Raw genomic sequence first — 25,625 nt, 5'->3', positions numbered from 1 at the left:
CTTTCTGTTTAGTTTTTAGTGGTATGAGTTGCTATTGTCAAATAAAGAAGCAGTTAGTGAAGCACCCAGAAGCAATCTTTCTAAGAGTTTAAAAGTTTTCTTTATAATACTTGAATGCTGATGATTTTTCAAGATAACTTTCTGGTTCTTCTTTTCCATTGGTCTGTTTTTTAGAAAGTTAATCAATATATCTTGTGAGATCTTGTAAAGTTTTGAAGTGTAGTTTGCTTGGTTTCTTTGCTGGTTCTTTTCTTCATTTTTAAAATGTCTATATACAGAATGTTTGTCTGTTTCTTGAGGGTTTTTTTGTATTGGTTTTTTTTGTTTTGATTTGGTTTTAGCATATCAAGTGGTTGTGGAGATAACTTTCTTTGCCTTTGATTTGTCTTTAAGAAACTTTCTTGTTTTGCATTCTTTGAATATTTTTTTTTTTCAACAAGACATTCCACCTCTGGCACCTTTTCATTCAGGGCTACAGTTTTACACTGAAAGAGACAGTAAGGTGCCATGCCCGCAAGCAACCATCAACAGCACCATGGAGTCTCCTCCTCAGAGGTTTCAGCAGCTTGTGAATGTACCCTTATGAGTATTTCTGCACTATACTCAAGATTTTATTCTTTAGCATGAGGAGTGCTTTTGTTTGGTATTGCCTTTTCAATACTTATTTATCTTTTTCATGTTATTTTTCAGGGAAGCCCTTGGCACATGAAGGCTGTCTTTCAACTAACAGGAGCTATAGTACCTACTTATAATGCTATAGTACTTACGTAGCATACTGCATATATCTTACATGGGCAATAACTGTGAAGTGTAAAATAACTGACTTGTAATTATTAAATGAGTTTTGGCCAACCAGGGGAATAATAACAGCAAAAAGAAACTATGACGAGAAGTTGACAGTTTGAGTATCCTTTTAGTTTTCACAGGCATACCAATGTCTCAATTCTAGTCTATGCTTTTGTGTTGTGCTGCCACAGAAAAAATGGTCCTTCCAGAGATGGAAGACAAGGACAGGTAAAATATGAGAGATGAGCAGATGAAGTAATGCATGTATACCAGACTATATCTGAAACAATTTGATTTACAGTGAATGAACGTAACTAAGATTCATGATGGAGGTCCATTTTTGTTACCATGAGCCCTTCTGTAAAATAAGGTCAATAATTTTATTCTACTCTATTTTATTATTATTATTATTCCCAAGGTGGTTTGCTGGCAGCAACCATAGAGATGAACACCTCCGCAGTTTAAGGTTTAAAATGTCTGTGAGGGTTTTCCCACTTGGCTTTCACTGGGTTACTTTTGTGAGTTACTCCAGTGGTACCAAAGTGGCACATCATTCCCTTCATACACCTGTGAGAGCAGAGCTGTGCCCTGGCTGAGCAGGGATGCGTGAAAGGCTTCTCCCACACCCTTGTCATAGGGCTCTGAGGTGTTTCTCTTATGGGGCTCCTTCAGGCATTGGAAAGTTGCCCCAGGGAGACAGCTCCTATCCATTTTATTTATTTTAGCAGTCAGTGGCCTAAGAGGTATTTCTTTGACAAGGAAAGCAGGTGTAAATGGTTTGTTGCCCCAGGGAATAACCATTTCTGTATTTCTCACCCATTTCTATTGACATGTGTACAAGAGAATATAGTTCATACAATTTTAGTAACTACAGCACTTGTTTGAGGTGTCTACTGTCTGCTATGTATTGTAATTATCTCCCAGCCTAAAGTGCAATGCTGAGTTTACTTGAGTTACTAAACAATATTTATCAGAATATATCAATATTTTCTTCTTGCTTTCAAGTTTGCTTTAGTTTGCTTGTAAATTCCAGAAATGCAGTTAACTCTAAAGCAACAGGCCTTTTCACTTTTCATTTTTCTAAAAGCATAAGCCCACCTTCCTTGAGGAAATTAAATCTTAAGTGGATCATCTTATTTTTAAAAGCATTTCTGAATGCATTTCTCTGTTCCATTTTACCAGTTAATTTATGCTCTACCATTTTATGACATTCATCTCTTCTGACAATAGAGTGCACGTCTTTTTTTTGTGCACTGTCTTTACATGTAATTAGACCAAACATTAATGAATGTCACTGAGTGCTGCACTGCGTGTCCTCAATCTGTACTTTCTGTATCTCAGAAGAAACAACACTGTACACTCCAGGGCCCCTCAGTAGTCTTTTAAACATGATTTTGTTGTCAGGAGTCTCTCCTTGAATTATAATAACATTTTACTGTGTACCTGGTGTATTTCACTTGGAATTATTGGGATAATATTACAGTTGTTAAGTAAACAAGCTAATGGCAAGTGCTGCTGGAGTAACATTTGGTTAAAACAAGAAATAGAAGAGCTAGGGTGTATACTGAGTACTGCTCTGCAAAAGTGGTTTCAGAGCAGTGAGTTCTGTTTTTATTGTCCCCTGTGGTGATAAGGACCTTGATTAATGCTTTGGCTGTGTTGCGTTCACATTTTGAAATTATTCTTTTAGCAAAATAGCCTCAACTGGGAATGAACCATCAGTCCTGTGCAGTGACATGGTTTCAGAAGGAAATAAATAAATAGGCATGCATGATTTCATGCATGTAACCGAAAATCTAGTTCTAGTTATTCTTTCCTGTGTTAATGCTAGATAGGCAAAATTTAGATGTTTAGCACACTGCCTTCCTGTTGTTTTCATCCATTATGTACAAATACATCATTCTCTTTCATGTTGCAAAGAGGTTGAATCAAATGAATTTAAAAAGTGACTGAAGACATTGTTTTGCAAAATAGTGGGCTTAATATGGAGAGCATCTCTGTATTTTGACTTCTCACGCTTTTACACTTCTGTTCCTCCCAGCTCGCTGCCCCATTATTCCCTCTCCAGAGAACACCTGATGCACAAAGTTTTGCCCACTCTTCCCAAAAGTACTTCTTCAGGATATCTTTTCCTATGATGCTCCTAAGTAGACAACCACAACGATTTAGGGCCAGAGCAAACCACAATCAGTCTCTGAATTATCAACGACTTTATATGGATAATGGCTGTTCATTGTTGTTTGGATTGTCCTGCTCTTTCTGTTGTTGCTAACAGCCATCTGTTGACAGGAGTGTGAGCATCTTTGTGATGCTGCTCTGGCTTTTATTCTGCTGGCACGTAGGGGCCTGGTACCAAACTTCTTGTGGGCAGAAGGGACTGAGGTCCTGAGCAAAATCTGCCTAGCCCTCTGGTTTGTCTGGGGTGTGTAGTACTCGCTTTGTCATTGTCTGCTCAGCAGGAGCCGAGCCTGGTTAAAGGTTTGTGTCTTTTTCAGCACTAAGCAGAGTTTGCCTCTGAATAAGCAACCATGTATAAGAGAATTTTAGGCAATAAATTCAATTAGCCAGAAAATTTAAATGTGAACATCTGGTGATAATGCTTTTCATGCCGTTAGGAGGAGAGAAAAAAATCAGTATTGTGTACACAAGATGAATGTCTTCATGCTACTTCCTATGGCGTGCAGCAGGTGCAGGAAGAACATTGCACTGTTTCATGAATCTCTCTCCAGTGGCCTGGGAAAAATGTCCTGGTTGCATTAAAACATTTGTAAAAGCTGCATCTTTTGTATTTGGAAATACTAGGCAGTAGGGAAGGAAAGGTATTACACACTGAAAGAAAGTGTCTTTTGACATAAGTAATATGTGTTCTCACAATTTGAACGGGCACTGAATACATCCACAGCTTTTCAAAACAGTATGATGTTGTAGTGTATGGTCTGATTTCGTTCTATACATAGCTCTTCTGGAAATTGCTTCTATGATTTATGAGGCCAGTGTATGAATGGAGGCGATTACTTTCCTATTGCAGAGCATATTTTTATATTACTGTTCTCATCATCCATCAAGCCAAGGTAAGACTATATATAGAAATAAAATAATGGAGATCAATATCAATATATGTAATTTGATGCTTTCTCAAGATACCTATAGTAAAAAGGTTGGCAGCAAAACAATTTCAATAACGCGAATGGTAGTCCAGATAGAAAAGCTACACTAAATGAAACATCTAAGGTAGAGGCCATCAGATGATCATCAAAATGTATTTAGAGTTACAGAGGTGGTTGTTACCTAGCTACCTAGCTAGAGGGTAAATGCAGCAGAAAGCACAGTTTTTTAGAGTCATGAGGACACCAAATGCTCTAAAATTAAAATGTCTACCTATCAACCTGGCCACTGCATAAAAACTGTTATAAGTCACTATAAGCAGTGATTCCTTTAGGTAATCCTGAAGTAAACTTAGAGCAATAATACTGGATTCAGTCCTGCTTTTATAGATTTACGCTGATATAACTCAGAGAAGAGTTTGACTTGTGCCACATAATAAAAGCAAACCAAAAGAACTGTGAATAAGATATAAACATTGTCCATTTCAGAAGCCTGAAGCACTGCTTTGCATTTTGTACCGATTGTGGGTCAGATTCTTCCCCTCCTCTCATCTCAGAAAAGTACTTCTTGACTGACAAAAGGCTGACATTTTTAATATTGGTGTTATCTTGTACAGATCTTAGTTCAGGCAGATAAAAAAAATGTGTTAGATCTGTGAACTGTGATTTGAAAAATTATTTGGAAGGCAGTAAATTCTTTAGTTTCACAGAGAAGTGCACTTTGATCCTGCATACTCAACTGTATGAAAACTGATTGAAGTCTAGGAATCATTTAACATATTAAAAGAAATATTTTGCGCATAACAATAAATGGCACAACAGGTGCAAATCAGACCCTTATATCTGAGCTGTTGCTGCCTATGTAGCTGATGAAGAGTAGGAAATGCTGCCCATCTGTGTGACCAGCACTGATGAAGCTGTCTGGGCACATACCTGGGCATATTTGGTATGTGGTTACCCAAGCAAGGCCCTAAAGAAAGGGATGTAATCTGTATGCCACATCAAAAGTATTGTAGGTTTGTGGTTGTTTTTTGTTTTGAAGCTACTACTTTGCTATTCTTATGATGAGGGGGTGGTGATCCTCCCCCTCTACTCTGCCCTGGTGAGGCCTCATCTGGAGTACTGTGTCCAGTTCTGGGCTCCCCAGTATGAAAAAGACAGGGATCTCTTGGAAAGAGTCCAGCGGAGGGCCACAAAGATGGTGAAGGGCCTGGAGGATCTCCCCTCTGAAGAAAGGCTGAGTGAACTGGGTCTCTTTAGCCTTGAGAAAGGAAGACAGAGGGGACCTGATCCAGGTTTATAAGTATCTGAGGTGTGGGAGACAAAGTGGCGAGGCCAGACTCTTTTCAGCAGTGTGTGGAGACAGGACAAGGGGGAACGGACAGAAACTGCAGCACAGGAGGTTCCACATGAGTGTGCACAAGAACTTCTTTATGGTGAGGGTGACGGAGCACTGGCACAGCTGCACAGGGTGGTGGTGGAGTCTCCTTCTCTGGAGACATTCAAGACCCACCTGGACGCCTACCTGTGTGACCTGGTGTAGGGAACCTGCTTTGGCAGGGGGTTGGACTCGATGATCTCTTGAGGTCCCTTCCAACGCCTATGATTCTGTGATTCTATGTCCAAGACTCCATGACAAACTGAAAAATTGCCACAACTCACATGTGTACAGGGTGTTAGAAGAAAGCTGTGGACAGAGAAGGAAAAGAGGACCTGACAAAGACAAAAGAAAAAAAATTACAAGTGTATAAGTGTGTACATATAATACTGCATAGTGAACTGTGGGTGTTATCAAATCCATAATACGTGAGACAGACATATGTGCTTGTGCTGACTTTTCTCTTGCTTATAATAGTCATGTTAATTGGGAAATGGAAGAAAGAGTATGTAGTACAGCTTTTCTTTGCATCCTTAGACAAATAATGCAGTTGTCCAAGTTTCTGCACATCAGGAGTACATGCCAAGGAGACATGTTGTGAGAATGAGTTAGTTAGCTTAAGACAATAGCTGCCTCCCACTTAATCTGACAGAAAATTTTCATGTAGCTGAGAGACTCTGGAGAATAGTATATCGGTTAAAAGAAGATATTGCTTCTTGTTTAGATTGCAATAAATAAAGACTTGGGAGCAGAGGTCATCACGTGCCAGTATGATACTGGATCTAATAAATTGTTTGTAAATACATTTTTAATCTGAGAAGAAATGGTTTGTTGTTTATTCTGTGAAGCAAACTGTCTAGGATGAGTCGAAGAAGTATCTTTTCAAATTTCCAATTAAATTTGAAATGTCAGATAACATCGTTGTTTGGGCTTAAATCACACACATACACAAAGAAAGAATTATCTGTGATCTTCCTTGTGACCACTGTTCCTTGATCGTATTTGTGTTTACAGTGACTAAATCCTACTAGTAATATGCTTAACTGAATGCAATTTATTGCCACTTCATAAATTTTCATCTTGACATTACACTGATGATCTCTGATGTTATTTTTTAGACTATCTGAACCACTGACCTACTGCATTTGCCTAAAGAACTGATTTTTTACGTAAAGAAAAGTGTGAGTTATCTTGTTTGTCTTCACAAGTAATCTGATCATATGAATAATAGGATGTTCTTGGGTGAAATATATGTGAAGGTATTTTCTCCCCAAGAATAAATGTAATCATTCATACTCAAAAAGATGCTTAATTCCTTTCTAGTACCAGAGAGTAAATGATCCAAACCCTTGGCATTAGTCCTCATTTTTCATTTAACAGTGCTAGGTCACAGCTTGAGTAATGCCTATGACTTCTGCATCCTAAATTGATTTGCTGTTGTATTGTCTGTGGAACGCACACTGATGCACCTTCTTTAATACTGTGCCATTTATGACTGTTTTAAAAAGAGGAGACCACAAATATAAAGCAATTAATTACAGTATCTTCTGAAGGCATTGACTTGTATGTATCATTTCTAATATGTGTGTTTGAGTCACACCCCCAGTGACTCAAAAGCTGAGAAACTTGTTTAATGCAAGTCATTATGGATCTGTTTCTTTTAGGAGTTGCTGTTTTTGAGAGAGGACTTGAAAATCGTATTCCTGATACCTTTGCATTCAGATAAGCACATTAGGTCAGCTCTGTGCCTGCAGTTTGGAATGTTATTTGAATGATCCCATTCATGCTTGATGTTTAGTTTTAGAATCGATGCTTGTGTAGGCGTACAAATTATTTGGTTTTATGATTAGCACGATAAACTACATTACTATACTTAACTTGTGCCTAGCTATAGATTTTTCTTAGTTCTAAAAATCAAATCTTGCTAAGACTGTGATTGTAATAGGCACAAACTTCCTACTGAGGGTGAAAAACAAACTGCATCACAGCACAGAATACATTAAGGCTTACTGACTGAGCAGCATGTTTATTCATACCATTTCAGGGCAATTTTAGAACAAGATTTTGAGTCTCCGTCTGTTGGAACATGTTTTTGGTCTTTGTTAACCCCACGCAAAGATTCCAGGATTTTAAAGAGGTCATTGAAGAGATAAGGGGATAAAAAAATGTATGCTTGGTAACAGAAATACAAGGCAGTAGAGATTGATCCTTCCCACCCATGTTGCATTACATTTTGTTGCTGTGTGACAGATGGCAGCAGAGGGGCAGTCTGACAGTGGCATCTGACATGGAAGTGCAGATGGAGCAAAGGTGTGTCAGTGAATTCCTCCATGTGGAAAAAAAAATGGCATTCATTGATTCTTGCTGAACATTCATGGAGACCATTAGTGGGTGTGAACACAGTGAGGTGCATTTCAGCAGTGATGACAGCAGCTGTGTGTCTCCTCCACAGGTGCAGATTTTTGTGAGTGCAGCAAGCAGGCTAATAGTGGTGGATGCACTGAAAAATAGTGCAAATTCTCAGCTACAAAACACTATCATATAGCGCTCTTGTGCTCTTTGTTGTAGCTTCCATGGAAGTAAATAGTAGGCAATACATTCAGAGTAACCTGTGTGGAGTATCTGCTCTCAAATGGAAAACATCTGAGTGTTGACCCTGTGCTTTGAGTCCTCTTATGTTATGTAATCATTCCTCCAAATAACTGTGTGAATTCTTCAGACCAAGAAAACATATTCCCTTCCTTTTCAGTGTGCCGCAGTTTACCATGCTGAAAGCAATTCTGATTTGACTTAAAGCAGAACACTGTATATGTACCTCTAGTTGAATTTCTTTAAATTATGCCTATTCACAGCTTTGTATCACCTCCGTTTTTGATCTAACAGATTCTTAATGACAGTTCTTCAGAACTGTTCCTAAATGGGACTGAGATCCAAACCCTGATTTAGGTTCCTTAAACAAATTAAACTTCTGAGCTAATGCTGCAATTTGCATAACATTCCACTCTATTTTAAGATGAAATTGCTCAGCACTTTTTTAAACTTGTAGCAAATTACTTTGCTAATGAGACTAAATTGTTCTATGATGTTACAGGTAAATTGGTCTGTAATAAATCTCATGTGTGTTTGCAATGTAAGGATTTTGTCTTGTCTACCTGCTGCTCCGTAGGCATTTTAGGAGAAATAGTGAAGAGAAATTAAAGTTTAAACCAGTTTATCTCTCATAAGAGAATTATTGTCCTAAGTATTATTCCCTTTGGAGATTTTTCCTTCATTCAAACCCATTTTAATTTTTATGAGTCAGCCTTCTGAGGAGTCTTGACACTAGTTATTAACGAGGCTGCCTGCCTTCCAAAACCACACCTTTAAGTGTTTTCTCTACTTACATGAAAATTGTTTTAATAATATAAAAAAGGCAAAGATTATTAATGGAAATGGCTTATGGAGTGGGAAGTTCTAAGTCTGCCATATTTGTATGGGTGTGGTCAAGTTGCTGTGCAAGCATTGGCTTCTTGGACTGGTCTGTAAGGAAGCACCAATTGCCTTAACAGCTTATAGTCAAGGAATGTCCCAAACACTATGCTGCCAGTCACTGTTTAAAAATGTTCTTGGCATTTGATTCTGCTCTCCCTTATCCATGGAACGGAATTGCTGGCGATATATTTGGGTGTGAAATATACCATATGTGTACAAGTACATATATATTTTTATATATATTCCATTACTTGGGCTAACAGTCAATTGTATGTTAATTGTTGCATACACACAGTGTCGTTGCAAATAATTTTGCATATTTAAACACTTACATTTTGTTATATTGAAACTTGCTTTCTTATTTGTGGAAATGTCACTGAATTAGTGGCAGATGATGCATTGTGTTATGTCAGTTAAGTTGATGATTGCTATCTGTGATATATCAAAAGGCTTGTTAGATTTCTTCCACATCCTTTGGATGAAGAGGTAATCGAATTGTTAAGGAAAGTGCTGAAAGTAAGCATTTAGCCATGAATACATCTTTACATTAGTACTGTAAAGCTGTTAATGGCCAAACGCTTAACATCTTGTTGGGAAGAAGGGATTGTAATATATTACAAACACACTTTATCACTCTTCTGATCTATAATAATTTTTGTCACTTAATCCACCTCTTTTTCCATTATATTTTACTTTGTGTGGCATGGCAGTCGAAATTCAATACAGTTGCAATTACATTTACTGGTAAATGTTAAAAGTATCTCAGATACCCACTTGCTGAGTATAAATAGAAGAGAAAGGGTGTTTTGATTTCTACCACAGCAATATTTTTAGGCTGTGTTGAAATGCTTCATTATCTAACAGATTTTTGGCTACACTGGTTAAAATTTGAAGGTGTTTACTTTTTTTTTATTATTATAATTTATTTATTTATTTGCTCTTGACGGGAATAGAACAATTTTATTTTAGCATTCACTGGAGTTTAAAACAACAGTAACAGTGAAAACACCTATCTGTTATTTGCTTTGGCTTTTGTTCTGCTGTTGCAGCACCATCATCAACAGCCAGTTTCAAGGGCTGGTGTTCTGATGCTTTGATATGAGGAAAGATGACTCACCTATGAATGCATGCATTCTGCTCAAGCTGACAGTCTTGGTTATCCTCACTTTTAGGGCAGACCTTCCCCTTCCCCAGGGAAGCAAGCCAGTAGAGCTTTCACATTCAATTGTTAGACTTTAAATAGAGAGCCTGGAGGAACAGCATGGATTCTGTGCTGAGTGAGTGACAGGTAGCATGTACTGTCAATTAAGGTCATGGACTGTAATGCTGTTACTGCTTACACCTGACAATAATTCATTTTCAAGCTGTGTTATGATCTGTACAAGATTTGGCATGTATTTATCACAAAAAATAACCAGAAAATTAAGATGGCTGCAAATATCCTACAGTACTTTTTTTCTTATCCCTTAGGTGTTCATAAATTGTCCTTCTGTCAGTTATAGCCATTCAGAAAATATTTTCTGACTCAGAGCAGACTCAAAAAGAATAAAGGCAATATTCAGCCAGTGTAAAGAAGAGCAGGAAGAGGACACTATAAAGCTATAGATCCAGTCATCTTTCCCAAAGGGAGCTAAACACACCTAGGGGGGTATCTCAGGATCTTTTCTGAATGCAGTTCTTTGTTTGATCTACTGAATCTAGTATATCTTTTGTAAGAGGACTGCTTGAATGCCACACACACTACCTCCTCCTAACTGGGGAACTGGTATTAATGGTGTTTGGACTTATCAGGACCAAAGTCCGCCTGCTGCTTGTAAATGAAGCAAGACATGTTATGGCCTCACATAAGGTGGATATTTCTCCCTTAAATTAGGAGCCAACTGAAGATTTTTCTTGGTTTTGTCCTGCAGTGAACAAGATACAAGGCTGAAAATGTAATTTTATGTATCAAGTGAGGAATGCACTGTCAAATAAATGACATACTAAAATCATGCAGTCATCAAATTCAGGCATATTATCAATGTATCATTGATTTGTTCTTACTAGTTCACATGCTTCGGGCTGGTCACATGTATCTCCTGATAGATTAAATATCTAACAGTCTAGTGTCATGGAAAATTTTTTCTGGTAAACAACACTCTGAACTGTTCATGGCTTCTTTACCACTGAAACACCATCCACTGATTAATAGTTAGGCTTGAAATTTATAAATTACATTTCTCAAAAACTTTGTATGAAACATCCAGTTTTTCCTACTTAGGAACATAGGTAACTTCTTCACTACTTTCAGCAATGGTCTGAACACATAGAATTGAACAATCATAGAATCCTTGGAGTCAGAAGGGACCTGTGAATGCCATCTAGACTAACTCCCCTGCAATGAACAGGGAGTGTGCCCGGGGGCCAAGAAGGCCAACATCATCCTGGCCTGTATTAGAAATAGTGTAGCCAGCAGGAGCAGGGAGGTGATCATCCCCCTGTACTCAGCTCTGGTACGGCCGCACCTCGAGTACTGTGTTCAGTTTTGGGCCCCTCACTACAAGAAGGACATTGAGGCCCTGGAGCGTGTTCAGAGAAGGGCAACAAAACTGGTGAGGGGCCTGGAGCACAAGTCTTATGAGGAGCGGCTGAGGGAGCTGGGATTGTTCAGTCTGGAGAAGAGGAGGCTCAGAGGAGACCTTATTGCACTCTACCACTTCCTGAAGGGGGGTTGTGGTGAGGAGGGGGTGGGCCTCTTCTCCCTGATAAATAATGACAGGACGAGAGGGAATGGCCACAAGTTGTGCTGGGGAAGATTTAGATTAGACCTGAGGAAACATTTTTTTTCTGAAAGAGTGGTCAGGCACTGGAATGGCCTGCCTAGGGAGGTGGTTGAGGCACCATCCCTAGCGCTGTTCAAGAAGCGTTTAGATGAGGTGCTAAAGGATTTAATTTAGTAGTTGGGTAGAGATAGTGATAGGAGGATGGTTGGACTAGATGATCTTGTGGGTCCTCTCCAACCTAATGTACCTATGAACCTATGAGGGGCATTCACATCAAGATCAGGTTGCCCAGGGCCTGATCCAGCCTTGCCTTGAAAGTCACTAAGGACAGGGCATCAACCACATCTCAAGTCCAAATTCACCTTATGTCTCCATAGTGCAGATGCAGATATGTTAAGAGATGCATTGGAAAAACATCTGTATGATGCCTGAGGAGAAGACTCTGATGCATCATGCTGACATTAAGTAGGCAGATCTGCTTGTGGATCAGAAAGTCTGCCATCTTTTCTTCTTCTGCATGTGTGTAGTGGCATAGTGTGACTTGACCTGATCAAGTGCTTCCAATCAGCAAACACTAACATTAATGGAGGCCCAACTTTAAAAGGAAAGTTTGAAATCTTCCTGGAAATTAAAAAAAAAAGAATGGCATTCACTGGAGGAAGACTGCTTTGTACCTTATTACATGGAAAAAATTTCATGAAAAATTTCATGGATTCTCCATTCTTTCCAGTTTCGTTTTGATCAATGTGGGTATACACTTTGTTGTTATTAAGAAAGCAGTATCAATTCAGACTCATGGATGCAGAGATTTCTTGTCTCTGCTAGGAACTGTCATACACTATCATGCCATGGGCAAACAGTACAACCTATTGAATTTATTAGCAGCTACCTACCATCGTCTTCTGAAGAAATACAGAAAATATTCATAAGGAGAAAAAAGGGAAAGTGAATTCAGAAACTAGGTATACATGGATTAGAAGAGGCATTTGATAAATACTGTAATGGAGTTTCACCCAGTATTTTTATTATGTCTTGTCTGATCATCATGACAGGGTAAAAAGGGAACAATATATTCAAGGGAGAATGAACTTTATTATATGAATGGCTGAACTCATTTGTGATGCAGAACTAGAGAGTAATTCTTTTGACTTCACTACTGACTACTCTGGAATTGAGCTGTGTGAGAACAGTTTTTTCCTCCTGTATTGTCTGATAACTTGGTAGTATGCTGATTATTTGGTCACAGTAGGCAAGCATATGCCACTATATTGTATTTTATTTTTCTCCTCGACATAGCACAGCTGTAGCTACTAATGTGTCTATAGATACTATATTAAGCAAGATTCTCTCCCCAGACAGACAGAAGACAGAAGAAGCTATCAGAAGTCCTTTAGGGGAGTAGGATTTGATGCCCCACTGATGTAATTGCTACTTATCCATCCATCTGAGTATTGCAGGCAAAAACACTTGTCAGTAGCTCTGTTGAGCTCATTTGAGTCATGGCAACTTTCCTCCACTCAGAATGTGCCCTAAGGAACTCAGTAGGTCAGAATTCTTCTTCAAGTTGCAGCTGTAACTCCAAAAAGAACCTGAAGAAATAATTTCATTTTCTTTGCCTCAGTTTCTCCAAATGTGAATAGGTTCTATTAACAGTCATCACCATCTCACAATTTGTGAGGCATAGTTAAACCTGCTGGCAAATATAGCTTTAATTATCTATATAATAAGTGATAGAAATACAAAGACACAGTGAGAATTCTAGGGAGTAATTAGCTATTGGAAAAGCAAAAACAAAGCAACACAATAGTCCAGGTGGAGAAGAGCATCAGTAACTGAGGTCCCGATTCTGAAGACTCAGCTGCATTGCTAGACATGTGACAGTAGCTACTTTTCCAAGTATGTAAGTTTGGAAATTCAAAGAAGTTAGCAAAATAATGTTTATCCTTCCCACGTAGCAATAGGTTCTTTCTTCAGTAGAATTTAAGAAAATTTGTTATGTTAGGTGAAGTGTTATATAGCATCAGTTTCATTTTTGTTGTATTGCCCATATTTTTTCTTGACAGAAATGCATTTTAGATGAATATTTAAAGTCCTTACTTTTAAGAGAATATCTTTGAGTGACTTCAGTCCACTGACAACTTCCTGGGAGCTGAATACTGCTGAGCTGTGAGTTACCTGACTGGAAAGGGACAGTACAGCTCAAAAATACCATCTAACTGTGATAGAAACAGATATTTTTGCCTAGAAGTGAGCAGAGGATGGGAAAACCTGTCAACTGAGAGCATCCAAAGCAGTAACTCTGAAGGAGCCTGAAATGTCACTTGACTGGTCACTAAGAGATGAAAAATGAGGAGCTTTGTACGGATTTGATCTGAAGAGTGGATAAACCATGGCATGCACCTTGGGAGCAGGGCAAGGCCAGGCTCTGGCATGTGGGGAAAACTGCACAGGCGCGGCTTGCCTCAGAGAACGGGCAGAGCCCTTTTCTGCTTTGGATGCTTTGTAGTGCACAAAAGGATTTTTGCTTCATAGTTCATATTTTTTCTCATTCCTCTCATCATTCATGGTACTTTATTTTTGCCAGTGAAGCAATTAAAATATTCATTCAATGTATTGTGTTTTAAAAATCTAAAACACAAAGATCAGCAGGCATGTTTGTATTCTGTCATTCCTGATATTACTCATCATACTGGAACAACTTGTATATTTTTTAACTGTGTTCTGTTTTCCAGCAGTTCTTGTCTCGTTTCTGTGCTAGAAACGTGAAGCTCCATGGTTGGTGCACCTTTTGCAAAACTGAAGCATAAATTCTTGTTTCTAGTTTCTTTCAGTAAACGTCATCTATTTTGTCATATAGGTGGCTTTTCATATGGTATGCTTGATTTTGGAGATGTGGTAAAGCAAGGAAAGCAAATGTATTTTAGACTGAGGATTAAATGGTGGTAGATCATTAAAAAAAAAAAAGCAAACAACGCTCCACTCCCCTCACCATTACCACCTCCTAACTCCTCCCAAATAAACATGGTTAATTATGTGCTTGGAGCACAACGAATAATGTAATTGGAGGTTCCCTTGCTCACATTGGTACAGTTTTTATCTGCAGCACATTTTCTCTTTGATATCTTTTTCTGATTCCTGAACTGAAGGATGTCAATGTTTCTCTGAGCAGTAGAAGCACGGGATCTTCAGCACATTAATGAACTCTTTTGACTGTACCAGTGTCTGTTCACAGCTCTGCACTTCCATGTGGTGCTGGCTGCCATAGTCTTCCAAGTGACTGGCACACTGATCGGAAGGTTATTGACTTGATGAGTTCTTAAGGGAATATAGTTTAGTTCATCTTGGAATAATAGCTATGGCTTTGTTAGTTAGCCCAAAGCCATGTTGCAAATATATACACATTATAATATTTTAATACAGTAACATCTCAGTATATATGCTTTTTAGCTATAAAACTGCTCCATTACCAGGTCTTTCTGTTACTTGTTACAGAAATAGGAAAATGCCAGACAAGCAGTTAGAGAAAGAAAGAACTTCTATTTGATCAGTGGGTACAGCTCAATCTTGGAATCTCAAAGGCTGAATCATTTTTCCAACTTTAATTGCAGTGTTGTTTGTAACAGGTGCATGAAGTGCCACATGTCAGTTGTATTTAAATATTTTGAAGTTGGTAACTGTAGCATAAATTCCTAATACATTTGAATGTGTTTTGTTTAACCTCTTTCACTCAAGCCTCACTCCCACAGGTAGCCTCAAGAACGCTTGCACATTCAAGAACAACAGCACAAAGATTTCAAAACCTTGTCATCAGAAACTTTGATTCTAAAAATCTCCCCTTTCCCTACAGTTTTGAAAGTCATCTATAGCTGTCTCCTTTCTAATGTCTCAGTCAAAATATTACTAGAGATGGTAAAATGGCCAGGTTAAGTTCCTGGCTGACTTTGAGCCTTCACCAGAAACACACTCAGTGAGATTTTTGACAGAGATGTCTGTATAGCTTACTTGAAATTAAAGCATTGTACTGCTTGAATGTTAGATGCATCAGTCTTGTGTCTCGTAATTAAACACAAGTCTGTTTGATGTTTATAGAGCAAATAACACTGGAGTACCCTCAAGCTGGATTTGTTGAATATTTTCTAATAATCTGTTCTTGGTATTCTTGACATCCTTGATCATTTAACTCTTTTTTTTTTTCCTTGATAATAGAATGATGGTTTATATAAGATATTGCAATCAGAACTTGCTGTGTAGCCCAGCTTAGGAATGAATAAGACAAGAATTCAAAGGGGTGTAATTTGGCAGCTTGTTGAGGCTGCCAGCATACCTTTACTGGAGAATATCCTGCATAAACCAGAGCGTGATTAAACTGACCGACATATATACTGCTTGTCTTTATTCTCTAATGTTATGTTTATCATTCTGGCCTGTTTCAGATAAGAAGACAAGGAGGAATACAGTTACTGGTGGACCTATTGGACCATCGGATGACAGAAGTCCACCGTAGTGCCTGTGGAGCTTTGAGAAACTTGGTATATGGGAAGGCAAATGATGACAACAAAATAGCTCTGAAAAACTGTGGTGGTATCCCAGCATTAGTACGGTTACTCCGCAAGTCTACGGATTTGGAAATCAGAGAACTGGTCACAGGTTTGAATTTTTCCCTATCTTTTATTTAGGCCCTACAAGCACAGTTCTGTGATGCATGTCAGTCGCTTCACCAGTAACATTTTTTCTGTCTTCCTTACAGTATCAAGATACTTTCAAGCCCTCTGGATGTGTATAATGAATCACTTTATTTGATATTATTCTGTGTCTGTACTGAAGAGGGCATGGTTTCTGGTTAGAGTTTCTGCCTATTTATTCTTGGTTAGCCATTAATGCCCTTGCAGGAAATGTACTCCATGCACAGCTGTGATGTTGTGGGGCAAAATCCTGCCATCAGCTGTACCCTGCTCCCCTTCATGTCTTGGGCTGTGAATGCAGAAGTCAGAATGTTCTTAAAAGCTGCTAATCACCTCCTGTGTATCTTATACGGTGGGAATTATGGTTTTGTTGTTGTCGTTGTTTAATTTTCTTTTTTGTTTGTTTGTTTGTTTGTTTTTTTTTGGAAAATGGAAAAACATGCTGGAGAGATGGACAGCATCCTCTTCTGAAGCTTTTTGTTCCAAAATTTGATAACATTATATGCGATGTGTGTTAAATAAAGGGGAAGCAGGTAGTGGCGAAGTCTATTGCTTTTCTTGATAAGAGAAAAATCCAGCCTTTCTAAGATTGTCCAGGGTTTTTCTCTAATGAAATATGTTTATTATTTCAAAAATACAAAAATGCTCTCAAACAGGACCAGTCAGAAACATTTCAAGATTCCTTTCCCATAAGCCACCCTAATTAAAATGCAAAACAGAAGATAGATGGCTTTCTTTTATTTTATTCATGTAGTTATTTCATTTTATTTGATTGCTAACACAAATGTGGTAATTAATCTAATGCTACAAGTAAAAAAATCTTAAGATCTTTTCATTATCCTATTTTACAATGCCTCTATTTTCATTATAATTTTCCTTCTATAATATGTGATAAAAGTTCTTATCTTTGTGATAGTGTTGTCATAGTGTTGTCAGAGTGCATACTATCATCCATGCTTCTGCAGAAGTTACATAACTTGGTGGATCAGGCCCAGGTTGATAAGATATCCATTGGTTGATTCCAGATTCTTTCCTTGAGGGTATGTGAACAAAGTCCACTGTGTTTATTAAATGGAGAGTACTATATTTGATTTTGTTTCTTAGTTACATCGCCTCACACTTATTAGGCAGGATTAATAGCAGTGAGATGCTGGGTTACACATGCTCTGATTCAGTCTCCTGTGAAGTGACAGAAATACTGGCAGATCTAATAAAGTATAACCACTACTTCAGATTCAACATACTTACTAGAGTCTTGTTATGTCGTCTCTGCCCCAGCTCTAGGGAACATTTTGCTTTTTTGTTCTGAGTAATAAGTGGCAAACTGCTAATGTACATAAGCAGCATACTTCAGCAGTTTCAGTGGCAGGTTCCTTGCTGTCTGTAGACCATTAAGATGCTATAGGTCATTTAGAGAGAAAGTAATAGGCTGCAGTTTACATTCCTTCCATTGCACGATATGTTGTTAAATTTTCCTGAATTCCAACAGAAAGAAAGAATGTGCTGAATGCCTTCAAATTGCTACTGCCAGTAGGTACTATCAGTGGTAGGATCTAGCCTGTATAGGGCTAGATGCAGCTAAGGAGGATGTTTAGCATCAGGAGTGATGCATATCTGTGAAGAGAGCGCATGGTGAGATGACTTTGAGGAATGGAATCAAACTTGCTAGCTTAGTAGGGCCCACATCTGTGTTTTGTTTTTTTTTGTTTGTTTGTTTTCTGTTGTTTTAAGTAGCCAGTACACCCCAGAAGGCTATTGCTTGCACTGGCTGGATTTGTGCCTTTTGGAATGGAGATAGCTAGCAATGGCTTTGAAAATGAAATTCTGATGGTGATAGCTTTGGAAAGCTCCTTTTCAAAGCAATGATCGTAGCTACACCTCTTCTGCCTTTTAGAAAACGTGCTGGAATTCGTGCATCTTCATCACTTCTCCTTTTTTGTAGTATGACTGCTATCCCAGTTAAATTCCTTGCCTCTGTTTTTTTCTGGAGAAGGAAGGGTGAGTCCTGCAGCAGCCACCTCAGGAATAAGAAATATTTAACTTCGTGGTGGGCAGGAGGGAAAATAAAAATTTCTCCTACATCCTGTCAGCTTTCTTGACTTGAGGTGGCAGGAGGATAATTATTTTAGTAATGCCACCGTAGCCTGAAGGGAAGTACAGAGAAAATAATAGCAAATGTGTGTTTTAGTAGTAAATGTACTACCCTGAACCTTTCAAGCCCATGTTCATTCTGCATCCTGTCTACATAAAAGCTGTTTTGGTTTGTTAGTTCCAGAGAGAGCACAAAGTTCCTGCCTTAAGAATTCATGTGGGCTCACTCTGTCACCACTGCCTCTAAATATCCCTCACACATTTGTCCTCAATGTACTCCTCTTGGGTGGAGAAGTATCATTATCTCAGTTTTACAGATGGGGAACTGAGCCTATCAAGTCTAAATGACCTGTCCAGAAATCCAGCAAGACGAAGGTGTGAATCATTTTGAGTAGGCACTTAGCTGTGAGGGAAAAAATATGGGCAGAAAATGTTTTTAGCAGCTCAATTTATCTGAATAGTAGTGAAGCATTCACTGCCTGCTTCAAGTACTGTGAAGCACATGCCTGCCAAGGTGAAAGTTATGATATTAGTTCTTCCCTTCAACATACATATTTTCTTCCTTGTTCCTTCTCTCTGAGGAGCTTAGAGTTTCGATTTCCAGCTATCTCAAGACTAGTTTTGGAAGGGTACTTAAACCTTCAAATGAGCTTTCTATCCTAGTAGTTCTTTGCTTTTGAATATTGCCTTTAACACCATGAATGTCATCTTCCTCTTTCTTCAGCTCCTTGGCTAAAGCTGTGAGAGAAGTGTGGTGCCTAGCTGCTATGAAATTAAGTGGTGTTAATGCCCATAAAATAGTCCTGGAAATATGAAAGGTTCTTTTTCCAGAAACACTTCCACAGTCTCTGTGTTTTGCTGGAAGAACCTTAATAAAGTAACCAAGGTAGACAAATGGATATTGGTCTTCTCCACAGCCCTGAGGAGAAGGATTTGGGGGTATCAGTTGATGACAGACTCAACATGAGCCAGCAATGTGTGTTTGCAGCCCAGAAGGTCAGTCATATCCTGGACTGCATCAAGAGAAGTGTGACCAGCAGGTTGAGGGAGGTGATTCTGCCCCTCTGCTCTGCTCATGTGAGACCCCACCTGGAGTACTGTGTCCAGTTCTGGAGCCTCCAACACAAGAAGGATATAGAGTTCTTGGAGCAGGTCAAGAGGAGGGCCACAAAGATGATCAGAGGTCTGGAGCATCTCCCCTACAAGGAGTGACTGAGAGAGCTGGATCTCTTCAGCCTGGAAAAGAGAAGGCTCCAAGGAGACCTTATAGTGACCTTCCAGTACTTGAAGGGGGCCTACTGGAAAGTTGGGGAGGGACTTTTTATAAGGGCAGGTAGCAACAGGCTGAGGGGAAGTGGTTTTAAACTGGAAGAGGGTAGATTTAGACTAGATATTAGGAAGAAATTACTGTGTGGGTGGTGAGACACTTGAACAGGTTGCTCAGTGAGGTTGTGGATGCCCCCTCCCTGGAAGCATTCAGGGTCAGGCTAGATGGGTCTTTGTGCAACCTTGTCTACAGAGAGGTGTCCCTGCCTATAGCAGGGAGATGTTCTTAGGTCTTCTAACCTAAACTATTCTATGATTCTGTATAAATGTTATGTAGAAGTGAAACGTTCTCATAGAAATGTTTTCATCAGGGCCTACAATGAGGAATCTGCAACCTCTGACAATTTCTAGAGACTAGAGGAGAATCTGAATTGCAACACCTTGTTTCATGTAGTACTTTAAATGAAAAGTATTCCATGTAATCTGAATGCACCTCAACTACTTTAGTTGTCTTTTCACCCCAGCCCTGCATCACTGTTTACCACAATAGCTCCTGTTAATGGAAGCTTTTTATTTTAGAATAATTAAATGCTAACACTTTCCTAACAAATATAAATAAAAGAGAACACAGTACAAAATCAGAACAGATTTTGCAGATGGTAGAAAAATGTTTTCACTTGTTATTAATGAAAATATGTAGCTGATCATGATTCAGCTTTCCTTCCCTGTGTTAAAGTTAATTATGAACTCTTCTACAGATTTCTATTTCAGCATTATTTCTATTTGATTTATTATCGGGGGGGAAAAAAAACAAGCATAAAAATAAATTGTGCTAATGGTTAATCCTGTTGATTCCTTTTGGAGAAGGTGAGGTCAAGCAGCAGTTGGTAGATTCAAGCTATACTTGCTCCTTGGTTGTAACAGCTACATCTGATGACAGGTTACCTGTATCAGATAGAGCCACTTAAACTCCTTTTCATCTTGACAAAGAAAATTGATCACAAATGTAAGATTCTACTTAATGAAGAATAAGCTAGCTAAATTAGAAACAGCTCAATTTCAATATTTTTACCAGACTTTTATAACAAGATATTTTATGAACTTATTGATAGTCTGACAGTGTTACTGGAAGTACCTGTATGATGTCCTACTTATTTATATGTGAGTTTGTATCACTTACAAGTAGGTGTATAAGTCATTGGCAAGTTGGTCAGGAAGTTCCAGAAGGTCCCTTTGAGCCTCTCATATGTCTTTGCTAATCAGTGTAATAGCAAGTTAATGAGCCTGCAGAGATGTGTAAAGCAAGTTTAAGGGAGTATTCTATTTAAATGAATTTTTGGCTGACCTCACTGGGAGATATATTGTGATTTTTTTTGCTTGGCTAATTCTGGACTGTTCTTTAGAATTTTCAGCTTTCTAGTACAGTGACAATTCATCTATTGGAGAATTCCAACATCAAAATAAATAGTTGTTACTTTTTCTGATGTTGTTAATTGGACTTCCAATTTCATATCTTGTAAATAATGTTTAACAATATTGTGGGAAAAAAAACAGTATTTAATACTTATGATCTTAAAACAATTTATCATTTTAATAATTCTTTGACATTAGCTCAGTTATGGAGTGGGTAAGCACAGATATGACATTTTATTGTGATGTAAACTTAACTTTTAGAGGTAGCAACTATTTGTAGCCCCATTGCTACTTATCTTGACCTGGAGATGATGAAAAGGTGTTTTATCCCTCTCTCAGGACATATTCCCACAGATGTAGGTAAAGAAAAATGAGTAATATTATTATTTTATTTCTCATTTATATAGTTCTAAATATCTCTATTATAGCCTTTTTATTTTTTCAGATTAATGTTAGATATTCTGGTCCAACACTGAGTGTATTAAATGTCCCATTTATTGATTATATTCAAAAGCTGTAAGGAAGCAACATAAGCCTGGCCAGAGGAAGATCTAAGTAATTTTCAGTTTTTGATGTTTAATGTAAAAGGACAGGTAGGAAGATATACATATATATAAAGTGGCTTGTGTTCAGAACCAAAGAGAGGACTTCAGCTTTACTGAAACTGAAAATTAGATTATAAAGATATGGTTTAGATTCAGATGCATATGGTGGTTATAAAAAATCTTTTCAAACTGACAATTTGAAAAGCCATGGATGTGCTTAAATTATTATGGTGGTGTAACCATGGTAATAGCATTGCTACAAGGTCAACCTAAATTTGGTTCACTATAGACTTAGCTAAGTTAATAAGGCTGGCAACTATCATTTAGGGCACATAATTCTAGATAAGAAAATGGAAGAAAGGATTCAATGAAGTAAGTATACAAATACCTTTCAAGATGCAACTCAGTGAGTTAGCTTCTTCTCCACCTCCAACAGTCTCTTTCTCCTGTCAGTCAAGAAAATTAAAATGTTTACATGTAGAAGTTGATAACCATTGGATTAAAACACAGCTTTCAGAAGTGCTTGTTGAGATTTGGGCAAGAAAAGGCATTAATTCATTTCTTGTTTAATTTTTCCTCTCCTCATATGCAAATTTCTGCAATAACTTGAAACAAGTGCTTAGAGGAACTTACCAAGCTCAGAAAGAGGTGACTTACGGACTTTGTTTACCTTACAGCCAACACCTGGAAAGATTGAGAAGGATAAAAATAAAACAGAAAAAAGCTTTTAAAATTTTCTTATTAGTTTTATTATAAGATTAACAAATTTCAACTCTATTTGCTTAGTCACTTAAATTTACTTGTATATTTAAATGCTAAATACATTTTCTTCAGAAGGACTACTTGAAGGGTGCTGTCTCTCATCTTTCCTACTGTTTTATTACATAGATGTAATTGTAGGTGCAATTTCTTAGCAAAATTAATTTTAAAAGTTGATTAAGTCTATTCTGATAATAAACTTTTTATTTGTTGTTTTAAATGTAGTTGTTTTCAACATTAATAAAGTTATTTATGTGTTGAATTTTATCCAGTTACATTGGATCCAAGCCAATGGCTGAAGAAAGAATTCAATACTATAGTTATACCAGTATTTCTTCTCTTCAGGGACAAAAAACTTTGTATTTAATAACAGTTACCTAATTGTTTACTCTGTCTCATTTCTTGGTATTCTTCAGCCTCCTTCTTCCTTCAGTTCTGGGATTCATATAAGACGCCAAATCCTTCAGGTCTTGGATTATAGTAAATGTGCATTTCACTCCATAGCTGAAACTTTGCATATGTTCATGGTTCTTACTGTTAGGCTTAAAATCGTAGAAAGGAAAACCAAAGATTTCTTATATGTAGGAAAAGTAATCACTATAACTATCTTGTTATGTATGTGCCACACAATTATGCAAGATTTAGCAAAAGTAAAACAAATAACAGACTAGACACACTGTTTTCAGAAGCAGTTGTTAGAGGTAACCATGCTAAAGGTTCCAGCTTTGAACAAAGCCTGGCAAGCACCCTGGACTATTGCCAGCTGTGGCAACAGGATGGCTAGCAGTCTATGGGCCTACTCTGTTTTGCCTCCCTAGTAAGAAATTCCTTTCAGCTTTTACAGAGTCTTCAAAAACTTATATTGCATCAGCATTAGAAAATACTTGAAATATCTACTTGTATTTCTCCAAAGTAGATGTACTTTACCAACACACAGCTGTACAGTCTGATAATATTCAAACTTCAGATTTTTTCATCATCTACAGAAAACTCTGTGAGCATTTCTAGAAACACAGGAGCGATTTCCAAACAAATTCACGGGAGGAGTTAGTTGGCATCTTTTAACATCTTCCGATGAACCTGTCATGCTACCAGTTACTGTGCCATGAATCCTCCTGGTCCTGACTAGCCATTGTTCTCAACAACTGGGGAAGGAGAGGACAGTGCTATTTGTACTGTAAGTTGTTGCAATTCCAGTTTCCATCCTGTAGGTTACTGTATTGTCAATCAATCAATTGCAATGCTATTCAAAACACATTCTGTAAATTGTGTAACTTTACTTCAGAAATGATGCTGTCTGACCAAATAACACTTATGCAAACAGTATTGACAGTTTCAGTGGAACCATTTTCTGCAAAATCTACTGCAATTTACTGTCTAATTATAAAACATTTTTTGTCCCTTTCTCAGTATGTTGTCATTATTTTGGCTCTGAAAATGGGGAAACCCACTAATAGGACTCGTCTTCATAGAGAGTTGCTCTCAACTTTTTCTAAATGATCCACTGAACTTGTTCACCCATGTTGCTACCAAGAAGATAAGAGTTTAAAACAGATGCTGTCTAAAGTCTTCTGCTTTACTAAGCAAGAGTCCAAAGCACTGATGTGTTGCATCAGTTGTTACACTCAGCATGCTGTTGTAACAGCTACTCACAAATAGTGCTGCTGTTCAAAGCCTCTCTCAAGTTGACAGTGTCAGTCTTTGTCAAGATGCATAAAGGGAGTCGTGATGACTCAATGGCATCCTGAGGTCTCAGCTGGCAACAGTGCAGTGACCACAATAGAGTAGTCCCTCTCTCCTTGACCTTGAAGTCTGCTTGGGGCTCTTTGTACAGCCCAAAGCCAGTGCTGGGAAGAAGCACGCCCCTGTTACCAGACCATGGCTGCCACTGTCATGACCTGCTGCCACCAAGGCAGCCAGGCCCATCCTGAGGCTCTGTGCCACCAGCTCCCTGCGCCATTTATTCACTTGTCCTAAATTTACTTCAGTCAGTTCTAGCCCAGAACCCAAGATGGTTCCTCTGTGCTCACTTTTTCTTGCTGGAAATTCAGTAAGTCACCTATGAACCAAATTAACTTTCAGAAGTCAATTAGAAACAGTTGTTCTTATCTAGTACTATCAGGAAGATACATCTTCAATACAATTTCTTCTAAGAAAATCATTCAAGTTATTTTTATTCATATGGCAACCAAAGAGATAGAATTCATAATTCACTTGCTAATATACTACATGAAGGGTTTTTGTATTCTGTATTTCTTTTTTCCAGTTTGGTCAAATCTAAGTTTAAGAGGAAGTATCAAGACAATCTGGACTGATAAATAGAGGACATCTGTTGCAACATATGGCTTGATGTAACAGCTGCATTGAACTTTGTTCAGCAAGTAGTAATCCTTTGGAAAAAAATCAGCTTGGCATGTAATTTTGATGCCCTTGACTGAACGATGGAGTTTAAAATACTTGCAGTTCAAAACCTCTCTGTAGTACAAAATGTTTGCAATGGAAATGTTACTGTGATTGCAGCACATAATAAATCTTCTTCTAATAGATAGAATAGATGGATAGATGGCTCTGAGTATTTCGAATTTTTAATTCATGATTAAACTGCTTTTTTTTTTACTGGGGCTAAACTGATTTTATTTTTATTATAGGTCAATTTTCCTCCAACAGTTTTATTTTCTGTCCTTTTATATATCAATTTTGAGATATAGCTAGGTTGTGAGGCTTTGAATAAGTGTTCACTGAGCCTTCCATTTTGTATGTAGTTGTGACTTTATACATAGGTCTAACTTCCTAATTGGTTCTTGTAAGAAAGGACCTTGGTACCTAGAGCTTTATCTTGCCATGATCTCTACTAGACAGAGGGCTTGCCTTAAAAAGGCTGTGGCGACCCAGACAGAAGGTCTGCCTAGAAGCGTGGCTACACAGGTCTCTGGTTGCAAGCAGTGCCAGAGCCTGCTGCTGCTGGACTAGGGTGGCAAGCAGTTCTCCTGTGCAAGGTGTGAGCAGGTGGAAGATCTGCTTAGCATGGTGGCAGAACTGAAAGAGGAGGTTGAGAGACTGAGGGCCATCAGGGACTGTGAGCGGGAGATTGACTGGTGGAGTAGGTCCCTCGAGCGCCAGAGAGAAAGGCACCGGGGAGATCCCCTGCAATTGGTGGTGGACTCCCTGACCTGTCCCCGTAGAAGACGGGGGAAGGGGGATATCTGAGGGATAGGGAGGGCTGGCAGAGAGTCCCTGCTCGGTACCGTGGGCAATCCCCCCCTCTGCCTATCACGTGTCCCCAGGTCTCCCTAAGCAATAGGTTTGCAGCTTTGGACGTTGAAGAGGAGATAGCGGGGGAGGTGCAGGAAGATTCCCCCAGGAGGTCA

General features: G+C 38.4%; 1 protein-coding gene across 6 annotated transcripts in view; it reads left to right on the top strand.

Moving 5' to 3' along the window:
• The window catches only part of CTNND2 (catenin delta 2), a 619,666-nt gene that overhangs the window by 461,434 nt on the left and 132,607 nt on the right, over nt 1-25,625 (top strand). For all 6 annotated transcript variants that reach the window (XM_065752045.1, XM_065752047.1, XM_065752046.1 and 3 more), the window contains one exon: nt 15,935-16,148. In XM_065752045.1, the coding sequence (XP_065608117.1) occupies nt 15,935-16,148 (214 nt within the window). The remainder of the gene's footprint in view (nt 1-15,934; nt 16,149-25,625) is intronic.

The sequence above is a fragment of the Cyrtonyx montezumae genome, unplaced genomic scaffold (assembly GCF_038088225.1).
Source record: "Cyrtonyx montezumae isolate F1298 unplaced genomic scaffold, pur_monq_1.0 scaffold_8, whole genome shotgun sequence".
Lineage (NCBI taxonomy): Eukaryota > Metazoa > Chordata > Aves > Galliformes > Odontophoridae > Cyrtonyx > Cyrtonyx montezumae.
This window is presented reverse-complemented; position numbering and strand designations above follow the sequence as displayed.